At 40.1% G+C, this 20,951-nt stretch overlaps 1 protein-coding gene across 2 annotated transcripts in view; it reads right to left on the reverse strand.

Moving 5' to 3' along the window:
* LOC121395681 (IgGFc-binding protein-like) overlaps positions 1–20,456 on the reverse strand; it is a 37,609-nt gene extending 17,153 nt beyond the window's left edge. The window contains exons 1-17 of one of the 2 annotated variants that reach the window (XM_041569816.1): positions 20,401–20,456; positions 17,847–19,070; positions 16,186–16,568; positions 15,741–16,010; positions 15,149–15,446; positions 13,476–14,074; positions 12,519–13,086; positions 11,311–11,918; positions 10,053–10,611; positions 9,776–9,975; positions 7,816–7,957; positions 6,353–6,702; positions 4,889–5,158; positions 3,341–3,638; positions 2,269–2,867; positions 1,497–2,064; positions 574–1,181 (exon numbers count right to left, since the gene is read on the reverse strand). In XM_041569816.1, the coding sequence (XP_041425750.1) occupies positions 574–1,181; positions 1,497–2,064; positions 2,269–2,867; positions 3,341–3,638; positions 4,889–5,158; positions 6,353–6,702; positions 7,816–7,957; positions 9,776–9,975; positions 10,053–10,611; positions 11,311–11,918; positions 12,519–13,086; positions 13,476–14,074; positions 15,149–15,446; positions 15,741–16,010; positions 16,186–16,568; positions 17,847–19,070; positions 20,401–20,452 (7,596 nt within the window). In that variant the 5' untranslated portion in view covers positions 20,453–20,456. Of the gene's footprint in view, positions 1–573; positions 1,182–1,496; positions 2,065–2,268; positions 2,868–3,340; positions 3,639–4,888; positions 5,159–6,352; positions 6,712–7,815; positions 7,958–9,775; positions 9,976–10,052; positions 10,612–11,310; positions 11,919–12,518; positions 13,087–13,475; positions 14,075–15,148; positions 15,447–15,740; positions 16,011–16,185; positions 16,569–17,846; positions 19,071–20,400 lie in introns of both variants that reach the window. The other variant, XM_041569815.1, reaches the window with a different exon arrangement.
* Between the last annotated feature and the right edge of the window lie 495 nt (positions 20,457–20,951).

Consider the following 20,951-nt stretch of genomic DNA (forward strand, 5'->3'; position numbering starts at 1 on the left):
AGATGTAGCATCTGTTCTGTGAATAAAGTGCCACTTATCTATGGTAGTTTGTTCAAAGTAAAGGAACCTTAGATTAGTCAGTAGTTTTATGTTCAGTACTATATCAAATGTTATAAAAAAACAAAAACAAATCCCATCCACTCAAACCCAACGTTCTAGGTTTCTGCTTAAATTCTTGTAAAAAAATATGTTTTGTCTGTCTGGATTTACTGCACATATACCATGCGGGCATGTATTTATAATGTGATCTGAGATGTATTCTAAAATCAGACCTATAGTTCCCTGTGATTAATTGTCCATTGTTGTGTTATAGCACCACATAAGCAATCCACCAGCGATACATATTTCATGAAAATCTGAGTAAATCGACACAGAACAGACAGAAAGTCATGATCATGGTGAGAAGAGAAGCCAAGAACCTGGCACCAGGGAATATGTTGTGTCTAAAAGAATATTTTTTTTACGCCACATAGTAGGCTACTATTTAATAATTTTCCTAGTCACCATGACAGCTTTATTAAAAGTAAAATTAAGTCTAATCCTCTTGTAATTAGATAATAATAATAGACTTACTTGTACAACTCCTCCTTGATTTTGTTTGAGGGTAAGTGTTTGGCCATAGACCTTCACTGTTACAAGGCTGACTACTGATGCACTTATGCCAAAATGATCATTTTTCGTAATAACTACAAATTCAGTTAAATTTCTTTCAGTTTCAGAAACATTTCCTCCACAGCTCTGAGCCAGCACATAGTGGCACACTCCTTGGAAGTCATAGGCTCGTCCATCAAAGGTCCTGTAATGAGGGTCTCCAGAAGCAGAGCAGATGGCTGACCCTACAGGATAACAACCAAGCACACCATTTTCTTGACGACATTCTTCATTGATAGAACAAGATGATGGGGAACAAATCATATGTCCACCTTGGCTGCAGGTACATCTCTGTTCACATTTCTCCCCAGTGTAGATATTCTCTCCAACAGGATGGTAAAAACCTCCATAAACACAACCACATTGGGAGATGGGGACACATGAACCACCACTAAGGACAAACCCAGCATCACAGACACATCCTTCTCTACAAGTGGACTTGCAGCCAACTGGAGAAATCAGATCTTTACAAGTCACAGGACAGGCATTACCACACACTTCATAATGACTGTTCGCAGGGCAGAGATAATCTGGAATTGAGAAACACAGAAACATTCAGGACACTACATATAAAAGGTTGTACAATACTGGTTTTGATTGTGGCAAACCAAGTAAATCCTTGGATATAAAAAAATCCAGTGGCAAAGTAAAAAAACAAAAAACAAAAAACAATAGTATGTATCTTACTTTTTCTAATGGTCTCACTGATGAATTTTTAAGATAACCCCTGAATCTCCCCAAAGGGTACTTCTCTAAAATGGATGTTCTGATTATCCTTTAAAACTTATATAGCCATATCTAAGGACTGGCACATACATAAAACATATTTTTACTATTCATCTTACTGCAAAAATCTTTATTCCTCCATGGGTAGACAGTGCCTCCAGCTGACTGGCACGCTTGGGCATAGGATGACAAAACTGAGCAGAAGACAGTTTGACGGCTTTGTAGCATGCAATAGTCATAAACACAACTCTCAAAGTATGGTTCTGGATTCACCAGTCTGTGGCAGTCACGAAAAGGTCCTCCTCGTCCTAGCAAAACACCACATTCAGTGTTTCCATTCCTCTGTTTCTTTCGCAGTTCATCTAACCCAACACAAATTGGATTGCCACCTTCACTGCAACCAGCTGTTCCTCCAACTTTCCAGGTCTGAGCAATGGCGATTGCTGACTCTGAAACTGATCCATTTCTTGAGGTCAAATCATCTTTTGTATCTTTATTGAAATTGCCACAAAGTCCACAGACTGCCCCACTATATGTGCCTGGGATGGTAACTGTTACAATACTGTCCCAATCAAAGGTGACAGTGAGCCCAAAGTCAGTGCTTAGCACAGCTGAACTAGGGTTCTGGTACAAAGAGATATGGCCATCTGAAGAACTGTATGGAAGATATTTCAGAGAACCACCAATCTGTAGGGGCAAAGAAAAATAGATATTTAAATCATCGCTATCATGCATTAGCGCAACTATGTAATTTTATGTTTAGGTTAGGTGCATACCATATACTCTATATACTTAGTCTGCCATTTTTATGACAGTACTGAATATCTCTCTCTCTATGGTTACCTATATAACCAATAACACTTCAAAGCATTTGTTTTCCTTTCTGCTTACCATGACTTGGTGAGGCTGTTGCATGCTAATATGGATTTCTGTACTATAAACCTTGACAAAAACATTTGTAGCAAATGAATATCGAAAGTCTCCTCTGTTCTGGTTCTCAACATTGACCTGGAAATCAGTAAGGCCACGGCTATGGTTACATAATGCTGAAAGTTGGTATTGGCAGGTCCCTTGGAAATCATATTGTAGTCCATCAAATGTAAAGTAGTGAGGATCTCCAGAAGCGGTGCAAGTGCCAAATGAAGTTGGATAACAGTCTCGTAGGCCACCTTTTACAGTGCACTCTTCACCTAATCTACAAGAGGTCTCCTTGCATACTACTCTTTGGTTCCTCCCATTGCAAGTGCACTTCATCTGGCATTTTGTGTCTCTCCAGAATGTCTCATTGGCAGAATAGGATCGTCCTTCAAAAAAGCAGCCGCAACTTTCTACAGGCAAGCACTTTCCCTCTATCAAAACATAGCCTGGGTTGCACTCACAAGCCTCTATACATGGGGCGGTGCATAACAGTGATGCATCTGGGTCCTGACATGTGGCGGGGCATGCTCTTCCACAGAAATTGTATTTGCTGTTACTGGGGCAGGAGAAGGCTGTAAAAATTAAAGAAAAAAATGAATACCACACTATTGGTTGTCTTCAAAAATATCTATGATAGCAAATATGTTTTCACCTCAAATTTCAAATTCTCCTAAAACCTTATACTATCTGTCATTCATATTGAAACCCCCCTGTCACTGCTCCCATTTCCACCTTCATCAACCACTACAATAATACTCAGAAGATGCTGGTAGAAGTATTTAAGTGTCAGCTCAAGATGCAGATTTGAGCATAATGTGTAAGATTGGTTTTAATGGAATACTACATTATTTTCCTCATTACAAGTGTAGCCATGGTTATCCTGAAGATGCATCATATTTAGAAAAGTTATCTCTAAAGCCATTTGATTGCCTTCAAACTTTTAGCATACCTTTACTAATCCCAAACAAAATAATATTGTACTCCTACTACAGTATAATACAATCTTGTAGCCCATTTCGCTCTAGATACACAGTGTAGTACTTACGGCATCCAGCTGCCTCTCTCCACTGACTGATATTAACACCCTGCCTTTGGCATGTATCTGCAAATGCTTTCAGAGCTCGGCATGAAAACTGTTTGTATCCATCATTGAAGCACACATCATATACACAGTTTTCAGAATACATTTTTGGATCAACAACTGAATGACATTCACTGAAGGGTCCACCAGGTTTATTTATGAGTCCACAGTATTCGTCAGATTTGTACTTTTCTGCAATATTTGGGGGGCAACTGAGACATTGACCATGGCAATCGTCCCAGCATGTTGTGTTGTCTTCTACCTAGAAGTGGGAAGAAAAACATATACTAACCAAAGTTTCCAACACTTGTTTCTGTCAACACTGTACAATGGATTACATGTTGGGCACATTTTATGACATCTTCATAGCACTCCTCTCAGTATCAGAATTGTACACAAAAGTATACCTCCCTTTTTATATAGAACTTGAGAAGATTATCCATCATCTAAATCATTGATCCCCAACCAGTAGCTCGTGAGCAACAAATTGCTCCCCAACCCCTTGGATGTTGCTCCCAGTGGCCTCAAAGTGCTTATTTTTGAATTCCAGGCTTGAAAGCAAGTTTTGGTGGTATAAAAACCAGGTGCGCTGCTAAACAGAGCCTCACTGTAGGTTGACAAACCACATAGGGGCTACTAAATGGCCAATCACAGCCCTTATTTGGCACCCCAGGAATATTTTTCATGCTAGTGTTGCTCCCCAACTCCTTTTACTTCTGAATGTTGCTCACGAGTTTTAAAGGTTGGGGATCCCTGATCTAAATGATGCAACACAATTTATTTTCTAAAACTACTCGATTTGCCTAAAATTATCTATCCTGTAATGCCCTGCTAATAACAACTCTCATTAAGTCAGGGAAGTGGTTGACATTCTTTTTTAATTAACATTCCCCTTGGAGAACTAAAGAATTACAGATACGCCAAAAAAATGCTGGATCAGCCATTGTTCCAAAAATATATAGAACATCAAGTCATTGTTCACAACCCAATCCCATCATGTTTGACCTTTATGATTAGCTATATGAATATATATAAGAGTAAATAGACTCAAATCTTACATTTTACTCTAGTTGTAAGGTGATATGTAATACTAATGCACCAAGATGGACCTCTTATAGCAAAGCACTATAGCAAAGCACAGTATTTGGCTACTAGGGCCATGATCAAAGTTACACTTCCATGATGTTGATGTTAAACAATAATAGTGTGAGAAAAAACATATGTAGAGTTTATTTTATTATTTAACTAAAATAATCACCATTGTCAGCTTCCAGAATATTACAGTGCTTTATCAAAGCATTCTATTCCCCATTCTTTTCACATTATACCAGTGCTAAAAATCCTTTGAGGCTCACAGGTTGGACCATCAAAATACCTGAAAATATGATAGACCTTCTATCAATTGTGGCCCCAGATTTAGCTTTGCTTATAGCAGGCAATGCACAAATGGAGCTTGATGTTAAATAAATTACAGCATCTGTGATTCTCAGAGTTATTATAACCAGTTCTTACCTTCCAGCTCTTGCCGAAGTCAACAACACCATTTGCTTGAGATCCATTATGAGTCTGAAAATCATCCAATGGATTTTGGTTGTAGTTTCCACACATTCCACACACAGCTTCAGCATAGCGAAGACTGAGCTCAACTATCACAACATGGTTCCAGTCGTAGGAAACTTGGATGTCATTCCCATATTGGATGACTGCTGTGTCCCCGCTCTGGAATATTCTCAGTGTTCCATTAATAAGAGACACTGGAAGTAAGGATCGAGACTTATCAACCTGTAAGGTAAAGAAAGAAGTTCACATATTAAGGGACTGATTTATCAGCGCTCGAAACAGAATTCTTACCACAATTTGTTTGATTTTTCTCTAATTCAAATATGGTTTCTAAGACTTGAAACTGAATTATTTATTAAACACAATAAACCCAAACGTAAAACTTCAGCATCTAAAAGTGTATAGGTTTGTAGATCCTTTAAAATGATGAGTAGAATTAGAATTTGCTCCATCTGAGTTTTTTAATGTTTTCCTGTCTGTTCATTATTTAAAAGCAAATAAAGCATAAAGCTAGAATTGTCCACAAAATTCTTCATACAGAACTAAGGTCAGGCTTTTGGAGTGATTGTAATGGAATTAGTCTATAAAACATCTGCCTGTAAAGCTGCATTCGGTAAATTTCTCTGTCCTTGATCTAGGCAGGTCTCTGAAGTTGTGTTCCAAGTCTTTCACTGGGTAAAGTTGCATCTTTAGTACTGTATAGTCAATTACTGATGTTAGCTCTTTTCTCTTCTCCAGATTTAAAAAGTGGTATCTAACAGGTGTTTAATGTGTGCTCCAGAGCCTGTGTTGCTGGAGAAAGAACCAGAGTATCCTACGTCCATCTCCTCCTAACCTGACAGCCTCATTAGAACTAGAGAGTTCCTCTCATAGGGAAAGAGGGCACAGGAACATCAACTTAAACCATCTACAGGCTTGTTGACAACCATGAAAGCAATGATGTATCTCTCAGAATTTTCAATGGCAAGGGAAGGTTTCTATTATATCCTTATAACCGATGTAAAACCATAACTTTTTGAAGTTGCCTGGCTGAGAAGCTGAAGGTGGGGCAGTGCAATGACTTTTCTGTATATCAACAACTTGATCAAAGAACAGAAAGCACCAAAAGAGTCTGATTCTAAATACTATAGAAAATAACTTGTCAACAAGTTAAAACTTTCCATTGGCAACTAAGCTACAAGAGTCAACATGGGACCCAGGGTAGAACACCAAGACTACTAGTTCTGCATTGTATTCGTAAAGCAAAATTACAAATTTGATAAAAACTAAAACCTAAGATCCCACAATATAGAAGCTTCTCATTTTAACTGTGGAGTACCCTATCAATCATCCCACTTTTCTAAGATGACATTGTTCCCCTTTTCATCCGTTATAACATTTTTAGACCATTTGCAGATTTAATATACAAACACTCACCCTCACGTAGCCAGTCTCTGAATTCTTTACATCAATCACATGGTCGTTTACTTGAAAGGTGACCTGACCCACAATGGAGACTTGCAGATTTCCACGATTCTCATTTTTGGTCAGAACTGTGAAATTTGGAAGAGCACCCCCAAATTTTTCACATACAGTGACCAATGTATATGTACAAGTGCCCATGAAGTCGTAATACCTCCCATCAAATGTTCTGTAATGGGGGTCTCCAGATGCCAAACATATATTCACTTTTATTGGGACACATTTCGGTCCTCCTCTTTCCATGATACATTCTTGTCGTGGGGGGCAAGTAATGGAACTGCAAGAAGGGAGTGCTGGGGTTGTGGCTGATGGTACTGTTGGAGGAAGGGGTACAAAATAAAGAGAGTTGGTTCGTTCATGTAAAACATTCCATTAAATCACATCTAGGGATTGATTATTTTACAATTGTAGCGATGTGTAAAATAGCCACCCCTAGTATTATGTGCAGGCAGTCCCTCCATGTTATGGACACCTAATTGGGTCCTAAAATACAGTTAGGAGGGGTACTGTTGACTCTTGCTACTTCTCACAGTGACCAGCAGATGGCATTGTGCTAGGATATAAAAGGCTCTGAAGCCATGCTTTCAGTGTCCATTTTGTGTTAGCTCTGACCTAAACAGGCAGGTAGAGCCCTGTGGAACCTAGACAGGTCAGGTCTAGTAAGAATAGGCTACTCACCATTATAGGTTACTCTAGAAGTAACAGATAGACAGGTTATTTAGCTGAGCAGCTCAAGGCGAGGAGAGTCAGAGGGATTAAGATCCCGGGTACTAATAGCCCAGAAGTAGGGACTAAGTGTATAGGAACAGGGTAGATAGATTATCCTCAGGTTCCACTTAGGGAAAGGCTGAAAGCTGGTTGTACCTTTATTGCTGCTGAGCACGTCCTCTTGCCTGTGGGGACTAATACTGACCATATGGTGCTGTGAGTATTGCCTATTCAATGTGATGCCAAATCCTGCCATGCTCTATTGTATACTCCACTGAGGATTGTGTATGTTCAATAAATCAGTTCATGTTTAAGTTATAAGAACCACTGGCGCCCAATTATTATACCCTGAATCCAGTTACAGTTACACTACACCCTGCCTCCACACCGTTGCGAGGGCTCACTCCCTAAGATTACAGGTCTCATCCGGGGCACATTTATTGGGAGTGGAGCTCAATAATGGTGTAAAGGACACATGATTTACTATAGCGCTACACAATAATTACTGCTCAGAAGACCATGCTTTATATAAGGTACTGCCGGAATAACCAATCCCACATCATATAGGGCAACCTGCTAATTAGTCACAGGTGTTGGGTCACATTAAATGTTCAAGGATACTTAATTTACAGAAATTTGTACTAACTGTAGTTTTTTGAATTAGACATGGATGCAAATTGCCCCTTTTTGAGCACCATAAGGACACTTACCAATATTGATGCAGGCTCTTACTCCACCCACAATCTGACAACTCTCCTCTTCATTACAGGAAGTGTTACGGCAAAGCAGACCTGACATTGGGTTGCACGTACAAGCAGAACTGCAGTTCTCATTAAACACGGTTTCATTTGGCTGGGAGAAGAATAAGCAAAGAACTGACATTAGATGAATTAGGTTCTTGGGAAATAACAATAGTGTGCACACTGTATAGAAATTGTACCTGTGCCAATTTATAAATTTGTTTTGTTTTCCTGCTGGTTGTTACTGAATAGTTCTTAACTTATGAACTAATTTGCTTATCAGGCATCTCTGTGGTGCAGAGTGTGTGTCCTAGGTGCAGGATTGACTGTAAACTCTGTCCTTTAATAATAAAGTAAGTTCAATGTAGGGTGGCACATGTGCCTAAACTTGACTGGTGCTAACACTGCTGCTACATTCCCTCCTTCCCCCCTACATTTCCTAACATATGGCACCTAAACTATACGGTGGGCACATGTATAGAACAAAATAACAACTCTATTTATTTTATAAAGCTTTCCCAGGCTTCTGAAGTGTAATGTATTTGCTGCTACATATTTGTCCATTGTACTTTAACTTCCCGCCATATGCAAATTAGTCATCACTAGCGTAACTTCTATTTCCTTGTCGAAGTAACGCTAGCGCAACTTTGCTACCTTTCGCCTCCCTGAGCGCAACTTCGGATTTTAGTGAATTTGCGGCGCCCTGGCGAAACTTCGCTTTGGCGAAGTGCGAAGCGCATTTTCGCCGCTTAGTGAATTTGCCCCATAGTAGGGTGCTCTGTCAAAATGGTAATGGCACAGGGGTGAGTGACAGAAGAAATGAAGGTTAAATAGACAATGCATAAGGTAAAAAAAAGGGAAAGCAGTGAATGGCACACAGAGTAAGAAAACTGGAACCAAAGAGAGAGAATAGTAGAAAGGGAAAGAAACTATGTCCATTTATAGCAGAACAGAAAAATAGAAAAGAGCAAAAAACTCAGAATCACACGGAGAAAAACGGATGATAACCGATGGAATAATTAGAGACAGGTACATATAAAAGTAGCATTGACCTCAAAAACAGGCAGGACCTAAGTCTGGTACTGAACTGGCCATATCCTTTTGCAAATATGTATTTTTCTTTCCTTTCCTTCCTTCTCCACTCCAATGAGGAAGGTTGCAACTACTTGCATTTGTTTCATTAGAAAGCATTTCTTTTTTCCTCCACTGGGCAGAACAATCTAATTTTTCTGAGAATTTACTCTTTAAAGGGATACTGTCATGGGAATTTTTTTTTTCTTCAAAATGAATCAGTTAATAGTGCTGCTCCAGCAGAATTCTGCACTGAAATCCATTTCTCAAAAGAGCAAACAGATTTTTTTATATTCAATTTTGAAATCTGACATGGGGCAAGACATTTTGTCAATTTCCCAGCTGTCCCAAGTCATGTGACTTGTGCTCTGATAAACTTCAATCACTCTTTACTGCTGTACTGCAAGATGTAGTGATATCACACCCTCCCTTCGCCCCCCCAGCAGCCAAACAAAAGAACAATGGGAAGATAACCAGGTAGCAGCTCCCTAACACAAGATAACAGCTGCCTGGTAGATCTAAGAACAACACTCAATAGTAAAAACCCATGTCCCACTGAGACACATTCAGTTACATTGAGAAGGAAAAACAGCAGCCTGCCAGAAAGCATTTCTCTCCTAAAGTGCAGGCACAAGTCACATGACCAGGGGCAGCTGGGAAATTGACAAAATGTCTAGCCCCATGTCAGATTTCAAAATTGAATATAAAAAAATCTGTTTACTCTTTTGAAAAATGGATTTCAGTGCAGAATTCTGCTGGAGCAGCACTATTAACTGATGTATTTTGAAAAAAAAAAAAATTTCCCCATGACAGTATCCCTTTAAGCACTACATCAGACAATACTATTCAACATCAGTACCTTGTAATATCTTCCATTCTGATAGCATCCACACTCTTGCAATGGGACACAGCGAGTGCCATCAAATAAATATCCTCTATCACATTCACATCCTTCCTCACAAAGACTGGGGCAGTGGTATGAGCCAGAGAGAGACGCACAACTGGAGGAGCAGAGATCGGCACATGGGCTGTAGTGACTGTGTGCCGAGCACTTCATAGCTGCGGGGAACAAGGAACAATTGGGGACCCCTGTATTTAAAATACAAATATATATCTCAAACTGTAATCTTTCTTACCACAAAATGATTCTGTCCTCCATGTTATATTTCTGACTCCAGCTTCCTTACAAGCGGCAGCATAAACAGCAACATTGTTACAAAGCATGACGGTATCCCCATTTGCTTGGCACAAGTCAAATATACAGTCTTTTAGGAAGGGTGCAGGGTCCACAACAGAATGACATTGGGCAAAAGGTCCTGTGGAGGAATTAAGGATTCCACAATAATTGTTTTGAGAAAATACTTTCATCTCTGCTCCTGGGCATGTTGGGCAAGGGTTCTCCACACTGCCACAGCCGGCTTCACAGTTCTCTTCTGTTTTCCACCTCTCTCCAAATGCAATAATATCATTTGATGTTAGACCAACATCATTCCTGGGGTTGCCATCGTAATTTCCACACAGACCACATGTTTGGTTTCTATAGTTGCCCGGAACCGTGACGGTGGTGTGGTAAGAAAGATCATATGTCACAACAAGGCCAAAATCTGTCATTATGAGAGCGCCTTGACCATAGAAATGAACAAGAATTTTACCCGACAATAAAGTGACTGGCAGATTGGCATCAGCTCCATTTACCTGAAATAAAATAGTATTCCATGAATTAAACAAGAAACCAAGAGTCTGCTGCATCATAGTCCCTGTTCTCTCTTTGCTTTATTGAGTGGTTTAATACATCTTTTTAATATAAAAAGTATATATCTGTTAGATGTAGCATCTGTTCTGTGAATAAAGTGCCACTTATCTATGGTAGTTTGTTCAAAGTAAAGGATCCTTAGATTAGTCAGTAGCTTTATGTTCAGTACTATATCAAATGTTATATAAAAAAAAACAAATCCCATCCACTCAAACCCAACGTTCTAGGTTTCTGCTTAAATTCTTGTAAAAAAATATGTTTTGTCTGTCTGGATTTACTGCACATATACCATGCGGGCATGTATTTATAATGTGATCTGAGATGTATTCTAAAATCAGACCTATAGTTCCCTGTGATTAATTGTCCATTGTTGTGTTATAGCACCACATAAGCAATCCACCAGCGATACATATTTCATGAAAATCTGAGTAAATCGACACAGAACAGACAGAAAGTTATGATCATGGTGAGAAGAGAAGCCAAGAACCTGGCACCAGGGAATATGTTGTGCCTAAAAGAATATTTTTTTTACGCCACATAGTAGGCTACTATTTAATAATTTTCCTAGTCACCATGACAGCTTTATTAAAAGTAAAATTAAGTCTAATCCTCTTGTAATTAGATAATAATAATAGACTTACTTGTACAACTCCTCCTTGATTTTGTTTGAGGGTAAGTGTTTGGCCATAGACCTTCACTGTTACAAGGCTGACTACTGATGCACTTATGCCAAAATGATCATTTTTCGTAATAACTACAAATTCAGTTAAATTTCTTTCAGTTTCAGAAACATTTCCTCCACAGCTCTGAGCCAGAACATAGTGGCACACTCCTTGGAAGTCATAGGCTCGTCCATCAAAGGTCCTGTAATGAGGGTCTCCAGAAGCAGAGCAGATGGCTGACCCTACAGGATAACAACCAAGCACACCATTTTCTCGACGACATTCTTCATTGATCGAACAAGATGATGGGGAACAAATCATATGTCCACCTTGGCTGCAGGTACATCTCTGTTCACATTTCTCCCCAGTGTAGATATTCTCTCCAACAGGATGGTAAAAACCTCCATAAACACAACCGCATTGGGAGATGGGGACACATGAACCACCACTAAGGACAAACCCAGCATCACAGACACATCCTTCTCTACAAGTGGACTTGCAGCCAACTGGAGAAATCAGATCTTTACAAGTCACAGGACAGGCATTACCACACACTTCATAATGACTGTTTGCAGGACAGAGATAACCTGGAATTGAGAAACACAGAAACATTCAGGGCACTACATGGACAAGGTTGAGCAGCACCTCATTCTAATGGTATCAAACCCTGTCAAACTGATTAAAAAGTAATGCCCTGTAAAAAAATGTCTACTTGGTTAAAAAAAAATCAGGCATTAATAAGTCAGCCCCTGAATCTCATTTAAAAAGTTATTTTCATGAAGAACACATACAAGTGTTTTTTAATAAGTAACCCTGCCACCATCAAGCCAAACCCACTCAACCATTTTCACTGTGGTTTTTATATGGGTGTCAATTGTAAAGGCATTAACAATTAATTACAACAAATACTACACAGAGCATAGAAGAGTAAAAAGATAAAATTCTAAAGAACCTAAAATTCTTTATACTTTTTATGATGGTCTGTGATGAGCTCCATGGTAACCCCTGAATATCCCTAATGGGTGCTGATCTTTCTGTAAAATAGACCTTACATATTATCCCTTAAAACTGTCATATAACTATGTAAATAGTGGTGTATATATATATATATATATATATATATATATATATATATATATATATATATATATATATATATATTTTTTTTTTATTATTATTTATCTTACTACAGAAATATTCATTCCTCCATGGGTAGACAGTGCCTCCAGCTGACTGGCACGCTTGGGCATAGGATGACAAAACTGAGCAGAAGACAGTTTGACGGCTTTGTAGAATACAATAGTCATAAACACAACTTTCAAAGTATGGTTCTGGATTCACCAGTCTGTGGCAGTCACGAAAAGGACCTTTACGTCCTAGTAAAACACCACATTCAGTGTTTCCATTTCTCTGTTTCTTCTGCAGTTCTTCTAACCCAACACAAATTGGATTGCCACCTTCACTGCAACCAGCTGTTCCTCCAACTTTCCAGGTCTGAGCAATGGCAATTGCTGACTTTGAAACTGATCCATTTCTTGAGGTCAAATCATCTTTTGTATCTTTATTGAAATTGCCACAAAGGCCACAGACCGCCCCACTATATGTGCCTGGAACAGAGACAGTTACAACACTGTACCAATCATAGGTAACAGTGAGCCCAAAGTCAGTGCTCAGCACAGCTGAACTGGGGTTCTGATACAAAGAGATACGGCCATCTGTAGAACTGTATAGAAGATGTTTCAGAGAACCATCAATCTGTAGATACATGAGAAAATAGTTTTGGTCAGGCACATACTAACCTAAGCAAGCATAAAAAAATCTCAAATTCTCATGAACTTTTCATTTTAGTCTATACTGAAATGTAAAATGGCATTTTAATGATCAAGATTTAGTGACTGCGGTTAGACCTTTGTGTGGTATCTCTCTGAGGACAATTTAAGTCTATGACAAGCAGTCCTATGGGTGACAGGTGTTTCTCCGCTTGCATATATACTCGGTGTGCTATTCTGCTTAAAGGATAATATACCAACAAACAATGAATGAAACAATGTCTTGCCTCTGGTACTGTGGATGTCCAAGTGTGTTCCTTTTACTTTTTTTCCTGTAAGAAGCATATACATACTTATATAGTCAATAATACTTACCATGACTTGGTGAGGTTGTTGCATTCTGATTTGAATTTCTGTACCATAAACCTTGACATAAACATTTGAAGCATAGGAAACGCTAAAGTCTCCTCTGTTCTGGTTCTCAACATTGACCTGGAAATCAGTAAGACCACGGCTATGGTCACATAATGCTGAAAGTTGGTATTGGCAGGTCCCTTGGAAATCATATTGTAGTCCATCAAATGTAAAGTAGTGAGGATCTCCAGAAGCGGTGCAAGTGCCAAATGAAGTTGGATAACAGTCTCGTAGGCCATCTTTTACAGTGCACTCTTCACCTAATCTACAAGAGGTCTCCTTGCATAATACTCTTTGGTTCCTCCCATTGCAAGTGCACTTCATCTGGCATTTTGTGTCTCTCCAGAATGTCTCATTGGCAGAATAGGATCGTCCTTCAAAAAAGCAGCCGCAACTTTCTACAGGCAAGCACTTTCCCTCTATCAAAACATAGCCTGGGTTGCACTCACAAGCCTCTATACATGGGGCGGTGCATAACAGTGATGCATCTGGGTCCTGACATGTGGCAGGGCATGCTCTTCCACAGAAATTGTATTTGCTGTTACTGGGGCAGGACAAAGCTGTAAAAAGAAAGAAAAAAAGGAGAAGGAGTTACAGAGAATGTGGAATTATCAGAATTGGCACAGTAATGGCAGGGACTAGGGAGAAGGGCTCACTGTGGGCTGGCATATGACATCAAGGCGGCAGAAAAATAGTGTGCTGGGCTGGGAAGGGAGGGAGGGACAGAAACTATTGCGCTGTTATTAGTGCTCAATGCTGGATATGCAAGCATATCATTTCTGCCAGCAATAAGATTATTGTTAGGCTACAGAGCACTCCCTTCTTTCCAGCCCCATACCAGTACTGTTTCACCCAGTAGATCTGACTCACTAGCCCTGTGTAATAGGAAAATTTTTAATAGATTGTGGGCCAGCGAGATCCCTTCTCCCTGACTCACCATAAGAAGCGTATATCACAGTTTCAGTTCAAGCACGATCCTTTCTATACAGCCAACCTTCTGAAGTACGTGTAAAAGTTTCAGTGGGATACTTTCCAACCAGCCCTCACAGTCTCTCATAAATTGCCAGCGTCTTCCCCCCATCAGTTCTCTGAGCCTCCTGTCAAATCGATCAGTGAGTTATAACAGCGTTATCTTTTCTCTCCATTCTCTTCCTGCGCTTCCTACTCACTGCTCGCTCACAGAAGGACTAATCGCAAACACGCTGTTATAACTCACTGATCGATTTGACAGGAGGCTCAGAGAACTGATCGGGGGAAGACGCTGGCAATTTATGAGAGACTATGAGGGCTGGTTGGAAAGTATCACACTGAAACTACACTTCAGAAGGTTGGCTATATAGAAAGGATCGTGCTTGAACAAGCTTCTTATGGTGAGAATGGATTTCGCTGGCCCACAATCTATTAAAATGCTTCCTATTACACAGGGCTAGTGAGTAGGAATCTACTGGGTGAAACGGTACTGGTATGGGGCTGGAAAGAAGGGAGCGTACTTGCACAGTGCCGGAATCCAGTTTGCTAAATGGACACCTGCTGATAAACTTACGCGAGCAACACCAAGAGGAGCTGCGAGCAACATGTTGCTCGCGAGCTACGGGTTGGGGATCACTGATCTAGAGGCATGATGAGGTACTTACGGCATCCAGCTGCCTCTCTCCACTGACTGATATTAACACCCTGCCTTTGGCATGTATCTGCGTAGGCTTTCAGAGCTCGGCATGAAAACTGTTTGTATCCATCATTGAAGCACACATCATATACACAGTTTTCCAAATACATTTTTGGATCGACAGTTGAATGACATTTGCTGAAGGGTCCATCAGCTTTTCCTATGAGTCCACAGTATTCGTCAGTGGTGTACTTTTGTGCAATATTTGGTGGGCAACTGAGGCATGGACCATGACAATCATCCCAGCAAGTTGTGTTGTCTTCTACCTAGAAGTGAGAAGAAAAACATATACTGACAAAACTTTCTAACACTTGCTTCTGTCAGCACTGTACAATGGTTTACTTGTTGGGCACATTTCTAACGTCAGTTAGTATCAGAATTTTCCACAAAACACTACCTCCAATTTTACATTTAACCTAAAAAGATGATTCTTCTTCCTGTATTATAAGAATAGTGCATTACGCATTCAGATATGTGTATAGCCAGTAATGCACAAAAGGTTCTTCACGTTGAAAAACTATACATCTGTGGTTCTCAGAATTACTGTAACCTGCTCTTACCTTCCAGCTCTTTCCAAATTCAACGACACTATTTGTTTGAGATCCGGCTGGAGTTTGAAATTCATCTGATCGATTTTGGTTGTAGTTCCCACACATTCCACACACAGCTTTGGCATATCGCAGGCTGAGCTCAACAATCACAACATGGTTCCAGTCATAGGACACCTGGATGTCATTCCCATATTGGATCACTGCTGTGTTCCCACTCTGGAATATTCTCAGAGTTCCATTAATTAAAGACACCGGAAGTAAAGATCGAGACTTATCCACCTGGAAAACAAAGAGGAAACCATCACAAATTCAGTCTGTTCATTTTTTAACTGAAAAATTAAGTTTAAATAGCCAATTAGCCACAAAAAGTTTTTAAGGTTAGGGTTACCATTGTAAGACTATTTGGAGATTTGCTTATAATATAATAAAGATAAAGAATTCAACAAACACTCACCCTCACGTAGCCAGTCTCTGATTTCTTCACATCAATCACATGGTCATCTACTAGAAAGGTGACCTGACCCACGTAGGAGACACGCACATTTCCACGATTCTCATTTTTGGTCAGAACTGTGAACTTTGGGAGAGCACTCCCAACTTTTCCACACACAGTAACCAGTGTATATGTACAAGTGCCCATGAAGTCGTAATATGCCCCATCAAAAGTACGGTAATGGGGGTCTCCAGATGCCGAACATAAATTCACTTTCAGCGCGACACATTTTGGAAGCCCTCTCTCCATGATACATTCTTGTCGCAGGGGGCAAGTGATGGAGCTGCAAGAAGGAAGTGCTGGGGTTGTGGTTGGTGGTACAGTTGTGGATAGGAATTCTGGAGCTGGAAAATACAAAGTTGGTTATTTCATATAAAACATTCCCCTTCTTCCTATAAACCCTAATTATATTGTTTTTTTTTAAAACATTTTCAAAAATATGAACTAAAATTTTCATTTTGGAAATATCGTTCTCTGCCTTTTGCAATGTTATTTTTTTATGTTTTTATCACTATTTCAGAGTATGTGCAGAAGAGGTGGATGTGATGCCATTGTGCCTGATGCATCAGTTGTGCTTAAATTTGACATTCACTTTGCTAAGTGGGATGTCGTCATTTCTGGTGCTTTAAATAAAATTGCCTATGCATGACTCTTGATTCTTTAGGAGCAAGTCCACTGCACATAATGATACATGCCACAGTTGGGAACATAGAATGACTGTCAGATTGAAGGAGAAGGTAGCTCCAGGGTTCCCTACATTAATAGGCGCATTTTCTTGCAACTAGCAAAAGAAGGTGGGTAGATACACCATTATGAGTGCACCAACGTGTTTAGGTGCAGGTCACATTGCACCTACATCCGGAATACATCAGAAATAGGAGCACTCATGGGACTTTTAATAATGAAGAAACGTGTTTATGTAGGTCCCTTTTTGGTCTAACACTCGCAAGTGGAGTATAGCATTTGCACGTGGGGGTTGCATCACTTCTGCAAAATAAAAAAAAAAAAGAATTTGTATTCAAGTTACTAGTTGCAAGTCTGGTGCGCCCATTGATGCAACCCGCTTTGGTAATAGGGATCCAGGGTAGTGGTAGCTCAAGGGTTCCTCAGCAGCAATAGGTGCAATTGTTTTTAACCTGAAAGTAAACCGTACTCTTTTTATGAGTAATCTTCATTTTCTAGAATAAAATACGAGGGAATAACCTAATAAATGTGTAGACAGACATGTGCACTCTTATTGAATATAAAAGTCTTTCTTTGGCTAAAATTGGGTAGGGGGGTAACTACGTCAAGGACAGGGTGCAAAGTGTAAAAAGCAGGCACAATCTAACCTGTTTGCTATTTGCGTCCTGCCCAGCACAAGGAAAACTTGCTGGATGTTCTGTGTGCAGAGGACTGGGTTCGCCCTATGAATACAACACTGCCTTTATAAAGCAGCACTGTATTCATACGGGGTGGGCAGGGTTAGGCACGTAGGTGTTCCCCATCCCGACTACTAGTGGTTCTATAACTTACAGGTCAGATCTACCTGTGACATCTGGACATATCATTTGAACCCTCAAGCCACACACCCCAATGTTAAATACATTTACAGGTCATGCTTTTATCTGAATACATCTCACCTTTCACACAGGTGCCCGGTGAGCCATAACTGAAAAAGGATCCGATTCCCACACTTTGAAGACCAAATGACACATTGGAATGTAGTACTGAACGAGACGTTAACGCGTTTCCATAATAATACTCATACCACACATAGTCTGTTCCCTGTATTGGATTATACTGTAAAACGTTTGGGGATTCCCCATCGAACAGGATTCCATGAACTGAAGTTTTCTTTGCTATTACAATGGCATAATTATCAGTGTCACTTTGGCCATAAATAAAATAGGAAGAGCAGTAACTCTGGATGTCCATGATATTCATGAGCATTGGGCTATAGTTAGACCTTTGAACCCGCCCACCTTTGAAGAAAAAGGTGACCTGGACACCGGCACTCGCTGTAAGTCTAAGAGCAACATTTGATATCTCAATTTGTATCACTTGACCAGCCACCAGGTCTATTTTATTTTCAGAGGCACCTTGAGCATAGGTCATTTGTGTAGGCCCCGCTGCAGTCACAAACACTAAGTCTGTTTTTACCTGAAAACTAAGAGGAACGACAAAAAATGCAGTTCCCCAACGAGAAACAGGTAAGAGTTGTTCATAGACAAGACTACACTGAGAATTCATTTTGGCACAAGTATGTCCACACAACACAGCCACTGGCTTCTGAGATGTCACTCGGGATCCAGACAGATCATCTGAACTGAGTAGCTGAATCCCTTGGAAGGGCTTTAGAACAACAGTAAATACGCTGTTAGGTTCATAATTCTTGTTTTGGTAAGTTAAACCTCCTTTCAGGTGGATTGCAACAGATGTTTCTTCCTTAGAGGCCAACACTGAAAAGACTTTTTGAGACCCCAAATGACCATCTTTCGGTGTCATTAAATAGTATTCAGTTCCAAGGGTAGCGAGAGGGTAGACAATGGATGTTTCTCCACTGTATGACCTATAGTTAAGGGTAAGGACATTGATTGGTTTGTTAGAAGTGATACGGACGGTATTGCTGAAAGTCACACTGCCCCTTATCTCCACAGAGGGAAAAAGCTGGATAGATACGGTCCGGCGACTATTTATGACGAGATTTCTGCTGAATCCACCATCAGAGGAATTGATGAAAACAGAAGTGTTGTCATGGTGGCTTGTTATACGGAGCTCCTGCTTTGGTTGCGTATAACTTGTGAAAGCATTCTGTAAAAATGTGGTGATGAAGTCTGTTCCCAAGGGATTTGCCCCTCCCAGACCTGTTAGAAGGAACACAAATAATAATACAGATACTGCAGAGAATGAAGTTGAATTAAACATCATTTAATCTGTTTTACTGACCAAGAACTCTCTGGCTTCATTTTGGAGTCAGGAGGGAATTCACATCTTACCTTGTAGGTTTGGAAGGGATTTCATGGCTCTACCCAAATATCAACTGTGCAAATATTTGATTCATTTTCAGTACTTTTCCCTCCTCAACGTGTGAAGTTCCTGGCTGCTTATTTTTTTATACAGATGTAGCCACACCATGAAAATAAACCTTCCTCTAATTATACACAATTGTACAGAGCTGTATATATAATTATTTGATATAGCCTGAGCCATGTCAATTAAATAACCAACAAATAAGCACTCACCCCAAATCTCCCCCTAACTGGCCATCAGACTGGGCCCCCTTAGCTCATAACAAGGTTACAGATATATAGAAAAATTGGGGTAACAGTTACCCTGCTATAGTTCCAGGGGTACCCAGGGCACAAATAAGCACTCACCCCAAATCTCCCCCTAACTGACCTTCAGGCTGGGCCCCCTTAGCTCATAACAAGGTTACAGATATATAGAAACATTGGGGTAACAGTCACCCTGCTATAGTTCGTGGGGTACCCAGGGCACAAATAAACACTCACCCCAAATCTCCCCCTAACTGACCTTCAGATTGGGCCCCCTTAGCTCATAACAAGGTTACAGATATATAGAAACATTGGGGTGGTACCCTGCTATAGTTTCAGGGGTACCCAGGGCACAAATAAATACTCACCCCAAATCTCCCCCTAACTGACCTTCAGGCTGGGCCCCCTTAGCCCATAATGAGATTACAGAGATATAGAAACACTGGGGTAACAGTCACCGTGCTATATTTCCAGGGGTACCCAGGGTACAAATAAGCACTCACCCCAAATCTCCCCCTAACTGACCTTCAGGCTGGGGCCCCTTAGCTCATAACAAGGTCACAGATATATAGAAACATTGGGGTGTCACCCTGCTATAGTTCCAGGGGTACCCAGGGTACAAATAAGCACTCACCCCAAATCTCCCCCTAACTGGCCTTCAGGCTGCGCCCCCTTAGCTCATAACAAGGTTACAGATATATAGAAACATTGGGGTAACAGTCACCCTGCTATAGTTCCAGGGGTACCCAGGGCACAAATAAGCACTCACCCCAAATCTCCCCTTACTATTCCTTAGCCTAGTTATTGTGAAAGTTGAATTGAATTAGTCATTCCTGAGATAGGTAACCTCACAATTTGGAAGCAATGATCTAGCAGATGATGTGAAGCTCATACAGTCAAGGTGTCAGTCAGTTCTTACCTCCAAAAACAGCAATCCCTAAACAGAGACTGAGTATTCCCTGGAAACCCATTTTTGCCTGAGGAAAAAAACAAGCAGATAATTTAAGAATGTGTTTCATCGAATTTTTATGGCCTTGCAATTCCATTGTATAACATCATTATAATTATTATGTTAACCTGTAGCTGTTTATTTACTGCTTAGACATTTATACAAGTGGATGATTAATGATGATCATGATTAATGTGCTGTCATATTGCCGGGAGATTGAGCAAGGTCAGCATTAAGCTCTGTTAGATGTGGAGCACAACCCAGTTAAACAAATCAGGACCTGCAATACACCAAACATCCACTAGGGTGCATCGTTACTTTACAGAAAACCAATAATATAAGCTTTAAAAATGAATCTAACACCCCATAAATCATTGCAAGTGACAGGCGATTAATCACCAGTTCCATAAAAAAAAATTACTGGTGCAATTAAAAACACATTTACATTTTAAAAAGGCTAAGGTCAATAAGGGGAAGAGAAGGCATAAAGGTTGTAGCATGGAACAAATGGAGCTTAAGAA

Source organism: Xenopus laevis, chromosome 7L (assembly GCF_017654675.1).
Source record: "Xenopus laevis strain J_2021 chromosome 7L, Xenopus_laevis_v10.1, whole genome shotgun sequence".
Lineage (NCBI taxonomy): Eukaryota > Metazoa > Chordata > Amphibia > Anura > Pipidae > Xenopus > Xenopus laevis.